Source organism: Limulus polyphemus, unplaced genomic scaffold (genome assembly GCF_000517525.1).
Source record: "Limulus polyphemus unplaced genomic scaffold, Limulus_polyphemus-2.1.2 Scaffold2309, whole genome shotgun sequence".
NCBI lineage: Eukaryota > Metazoa > Arthropoda > Merostomata > Xiphosura > Limulidae > Limulus > Limulus polyphemus.
Genome location: NW_013667919.1, coordinates 8,343 through 14,417, shown reverse-complemented (window position 1 = coordinate 14,417; position 6,075 = coordinate 8,343). Strand labels below are relative to the sequence as shown.

At 29.4% G+C, this 6,075-nt stretch overlaps 1 protein-coding gene across 1 annotated transcript in view; it reads left to right on the top strand.

Moving 5' to 3' along the window:
* The window catches only part of LOC106466582 (synaptogyrin-like), a 7,140-nt gene extending 3,773 nt beyond the window's left edge, over positions 1 to 3,367 (top strand). The window contains exons 3-4 of the mRNA XM_013926875.2: positions 1,290 to 1,429; positions 1,942 to 3,367. Coding sequence (XP_013782329.1) covers positions 1,290 to 1,429; positions 1,942 to 2,169 — 368 coding nt within the window. The 3' untranslated portion in view covers positions 2,170 to 3,367. The remainder of the gene's footprint in view (positions 1 to 1,289; positions 1,430 to 1,941) is intronic.
* The last annotated feature ends 2,708 nt before the right edge of the window (positions 3,368 to 6,075 follow it).

The window sequence follows — 6,075 nt, the reverse complement described above, 5'->3', positions numbered from 1 at the left end:
GTCTTCTTTGTATTTGGGTAAGAAATTTAATAGAAACTAGAAATGAATTGAGTTATTTTCTATAGATTTAACCTTTCTTACTATATGTTTGAATATTACAACATGTTATATAAAGATTAAAGAGTTTTTAAAGGATTAAGTTGATATGTATTTTCATGAAGTCAGAATTAAACTTAAATTTGTTAGTTAATGAGATAACAGATCAGTAAGAATACATATACAGTTTTTTTGCATACTATACATAAACAGTAAAAGTTTTTACCTGGGTGCATTATTAAGAAAAGAGCGTTTCATGCAAATGAAAGATTAATACATGTTTCTTTTTTTTAAAAGAGGATTTTTAGCTTTGAAAAATGTTTTTTTTTTTGTATGTAATATTTAAATACATTGATATGTATGTTTGTATGTATTAAATAATTTTACATGTGATACTAACATTGAAGTAAAACAGTTCTAAGACTCAAAAGTAAATAGAGCTTTTGTTTTTTACGTGCACTGAGTACTAGTATTATAATAAATGCAAACTTTGTGTGTCACTGTATTAGTTTATACATGTAAAATATATGTTGAGATGTGTATGCTCCCTTGTAAGCTGGCAAACAATGATTATAGTTATGCTTTTCATAAGATATTAGTATTAAGCGTATTACATTCTTTTTTATTTAGTCTCTTAGGGATTTCAAGAGTTAGAAGTGTGTATAATAATAATAGTATTCAAACAACACTATATTCGTAATATCCTCTTCTGTTAACGCGTTTTACTCGGGCCGGCTGGGGTACAACAAACACAGTAATGATCAGAACACTACTTATACATTTGTTACAGCAATAGTTGTTATGGTGTGTGCTCTGCTAGTGAACACCGAGTACAAATCATACTTGTCATAAGACATTAGTGTTAGGCCTATTACATTTTTAACACTACATTTTTTATATCTAGCCCTTTTCAAGAATTAGAAGAATGTATAAGAGAGACTAGGTAAAAAAATGTAGTGCTTAAAATATGATAGGCCTAATACTAACGTCTTATGACAAGTATAATTGTAATTATTATTTGCTAGCTTGCAAAGAGCGTACACGCTATTAACATATTTTACATGTACATGCTTATACAGTAACACATACACAGAAAGTTTGTATTTATTCTAATATAGTAATCAGTGTTTAAAATGTTTTCTGTTATTATTTTGGTGTAACTACATTTTTGATTAAACAAATATATAATGTTCATCATCAAATTTGAATTGTAATTACTTTGAATTATAGTTTTCTTACATTATCTTATTTAGGTTTTTGGTCCTTCTTATATTTTATTGGATTTTGCTATTTGTGTGATGCGTGGCATAAATCAGACAACCCCATAGGAGGTTTTGGAGTTGGAAATGCCAAGGCAGCCATTGCTTTCAGCTTTTTTTCTATCATTTCATGGGTAAGTCTAAAAATTTCTGGTAATTAATTATGGTGAAACTTGAGCTTACAATATTGATGTGTCTCCTTTTGTAACTGAAAAAGTTACCAAGACTAATTATTCTTGATACATACAGTTCATGAGGTGAAATTTACAGTTCTACAAGCTTAATCTCAGTTAATTTATTCAATATTTGTGTAATGTTTTAGGTTTATGTGTAGAGAGAAAGATAGCTAATGACTTACGTAAGCCATTTTTAAAATATCTATTTCATGTCATTAAAACCACTTGGGTACCATTTTCATCCAGAACTTATATCTAAGGCCAGGAAACTAAATGAGGATATCTTACATAGAACTGTTATTATTTTTACCCAAAACTTTGTGATCTAATGACATTTATTGCATTGTGTTCCAGATAAGTGGCACTAAATTATGAACACAACTGAAGGCGTTAGAAGTTACTGTGTCCTAAATTAAACAACTGTATAGGTATATTTAGTAATTGAAAATAACAGTTACTTGATATTTTAGGCTGGATGTGCATTTCTTGCCTTTCGACGTTGCTATTGGAACGCAGATACATCATTTGGTACTGGGTATGATTCTGATCCTAATGCAGAAGCAGTAAGAGGCCCATATAATAGTTACCCAGATGGTCCAGACATGAATGAAGCATATGAAGAGCCACCTTTCTCACAACTTCCTCAAGAAAGTAAAGTAAATGTAGGAGGTCCGACCTTCCAAGCTTCTTCTTACTAAGAAAATGGACCATTTTAGTCTGTAATTATAACCTAGACTGTGCAGGAACAAGATATCCAAACCTACTTCTCTTTGCTGTTAACCGAGGATCCTTCGATATGTGAGAGCATTCCCAATATTTGTGTATTTGTATGAGTGTGCTCTCGGTATTTGAACTTGTTAACCCTTGTTCATTTTTAAACTTAAAAACTATCACATTCACAGTATATGTACATCTATGGGGTACTTGCAATAAAGTACTTACGGATCAGTAAAGCTGATAGCTTATCTGTATCTGAATCATGTAAAATACGTTTAATTATTAGATTTTAGAAATCAACATGTTTTAGAATTATTAAGAGTTACTAAACTGTTGAAGTTATTTTGCTTCTAGTAAAACATGTTATAATATATATTAATTGTTTATGGGACCATAGACTTGGATTAATTAATTTTTTTTTAAATCAGAAACTTGTATTTTATTGTACATGGGTATCATAATAATTTTGATTCATGTACATGATTGTGGAATACACTTTATCAATATTGTGAATGATTAGACAAATGACGTTTCTTTCGCATAAAAGTCTAGCTCAAATTATGTGCCATGATACAAAAAATATTGAGTTGTGTTAAAATGGAAGCAATTGTTAGAATATATTGCATGACAAAAGGATGCAAGCATGTATTTATGACACTTATATCAGTTTGTATTTGTTGGTGTACTAATAAGAATAAATATGGGTACACTGTAATCTTGTCCCAAACTGTTGAAGTCCAGAAACATCGTTAAGTATGATTAACCTTGGCCCATATTGTTCCTGTCTAAAAAGACGATTGATTAGAAATTAAATGTTGTCAGCAATTTTTTCTAAACTTCCAAGTATGCTATATATACTTTTTATATACTACATGTAATATTGTGCCAAGAGTGTGGGATTGTGGGAGTCTCAGGTTTTTTAAGTGGTTCTGTTTAAAACAGTACTTTGCTGTTTCGGTGACTCATCTGCCATTTTGACCTGTCACATGCAACTATCCATGGTTAGTAGTAAGTAGTAAACATGATTACTTTCATTTCACTTTTAAACATTCAAAGGGTCACTAGCATAGAATTTTGTTAGATCCAAAATGTTGTTTATGGCTTGTTATCGTAAATCTATGCATAAAAGAAAGCATGTTTGTAGTATGATTTACGTTACTTACGAGTAATAAAATATACATAAAAGTAATGTACTATTATAACATAACCCAAGAGAACCTCCACACTACTGCTTACAATATTAATATCAATGTGTCCTCACCTGTGACATTCCAGCCTAATATACACATGTTTAGTGTGTAATGTGCCAAATTTATGCAGATTACTCTAGATTTCATTTAAAATGTTTTGTATAACTTGTAACAAAGTTGTTTAATGTGGCAGTATCTAGCAAACCAGTTCAAACATAAATCAGTTCTGTCAACTAAATATAATTTTTTATCCTTTTAATTTGAAAAGCAGTACGTCTTAATAGACAGTGTACTTCAAAATTTCTATTGTGTTCCCTTAATTTTTTTTGAAGGTGACACAAAACCCCTTAAACTACAGGAACTAGGAAGAACATTATACGTGAGGTGTTGTATTATGTGTAATAATTATGTAAATTATGACGTAGTCAAGAAGAACAAAAAATGGGCTCATATTATGCTAAAAGCTGTATTTTACATTTCTATAACAATATTGTAAAATATTTTTATACAACTGTTTTACACCAATAACCTGACATTTTTTTTACTATGTCACTAAAGATAGAAGTAACATATTTTTTCAACTTAAACATAATACACTATGTGATAACGAACGAATGAGTATACTTATTAAAGTACTGGATAAAAGTAGTTGAATTTTAAAATTATACCGATCTCTGCATGGTTATATAAATCTAGCTCTCACTAGATACCTAACTCCTGTTTTGTCGCTAAGGCCTAGTGTTGAAAAATCACCTTGTATAGACATACATAAGTAGAGAAAAAACTGAATGTTCATCTTATGTATTGAATGGTATTTTATTACCAGTCTCGTTAATTTTTGAGTGGGTAGCTATTGGACTAGATACTATTGCATTCTTCATTCTATTTTGTATAATACTTTACTCAAGGTGGGTATACTATGTGCAAAGTGTAGGAAGAACTTATACTGCTCACATTTAACCACTATCAAAGGATTTAGTGGACTAAATAAACAGGAATATTCTACGTAGGGACAGCCAATGAGCAACTTGTATGCAAAAATAATTACCAGAATATTTGCATATCAAAACTAGTCTGTTAAATAAATTTTTGCTTAGTCTTTATGTGTGTGCATGTTTCATATCAGACACAAGAATTATCTGTACAGTTATTTTATTGAAAATAAAATTTCCAAAAAAAACTAGTAAATTTTAAAAACCGTTACCATTTTTTTTAAGGCTAAATAACAAATTTGTTAATAAATAGGAATATATTATTGTTACTGATGTTTCAACTTTTATAGTGTTGTATTGTACAGAAACATTAAATAGTATATGCCAAGTGTTAAAGATTATACGAATACTAAAGGTATTAAAAAATGTTTGTTTTTCTTAGAAATATCAGTTTTCACATTACTGTTTTGTACATTTGTATTCAATTCTTCTTTCATGTGTTTATGTACTTTAAATTCTAGAGATTTCTGATATGATAGCAAAACTCCGATTTTTTGTATGTTTTACAATATTTTACAGTTGTTTTTGTTGTGCTTGCTTGCATATTTAGAACAGTGGGATAGAAGGCATAGTTTTTCATAGGAGTAAATATTTAATATTTTCTAAATCTTTTGTAAACAACAGAGGCCAGCTTTAGATGAAGTGTTAGTGATTTTTGTGGTATGTTTAATTTTCAACAACAACACGTTTATTCAACCGACGTAGGCTTATGCAATTAAAAGAAGTACAACATTTATATGATTACACAATAAATAATTCATTGTATAATTATTTTAACATTATGCTCCTTTTTATTGTATATCCATAGCTTTGTTCCTTTCACTTAAGCCTTTGTTTGTTCTGACCATCCGCTGTGAAATATTTTTCTTTCTTTCCTGTTCTGTGGATTTAATAAATCAACAATTTTTTGGCTCTTGACTTCATTTTTTTACACATCCTTGAGTTTTCTTGTCATTTACATAGTTCGGTTGTGTCTCGCACAAATGATGAATTCGGTTGCAGTTGTTCATGTTACAACAAGAATTAATTAAGTGGACCAACCTTGAACTGCCACATGTATCTTTAAATTTTAGTTTCCACCCTACAGTGAGTCATTTGTTTTCTTAAATATACATTGTGAGCTGTATTTACAAGTCTTTGTTCAAACTATAGTGCTAAAAATGACTTTTTTCATAAGAAAACAAAACTTAAATGCTGGTAACATATGAACAAGTAAAGTTATCATAAAATAATCCCCTGTTAACTTGAACTCTGACTTTGCATACAGAAATGTAGAGTTGTTCTTATTGTTAATTATGACATATTGTTCAAATGAGTACAAGCTTGATTTTCTAACTTAAGTATTCCTTTAAATATTCTTCAACTAATATAATGAAGTATTTTAAGGATGATATTCTTTGATGTATTTTTGACATTCCTTGAAATAGCGTTTCTACAATAATATTTATAAATGTTAACGTTTTGAACTGATCAGCATATCATTGGAACACAGAGAAAATTATTCTTCAGATCTGGGTGTTTCAAATTCTTGTTAAAAATATCAAACATGAAGGTCACGTTCACTATAAGATTTTCTCAAGAATAACAAAAGTACTTATTTAGGACCTGGTATGTATGGAAACAAAAAAAAACAATCTATAGTACAGTACAAGAACTCTGTATTACAAAGCGACCTAAAAACACCAAAATGTTGTTCTTATTTAAT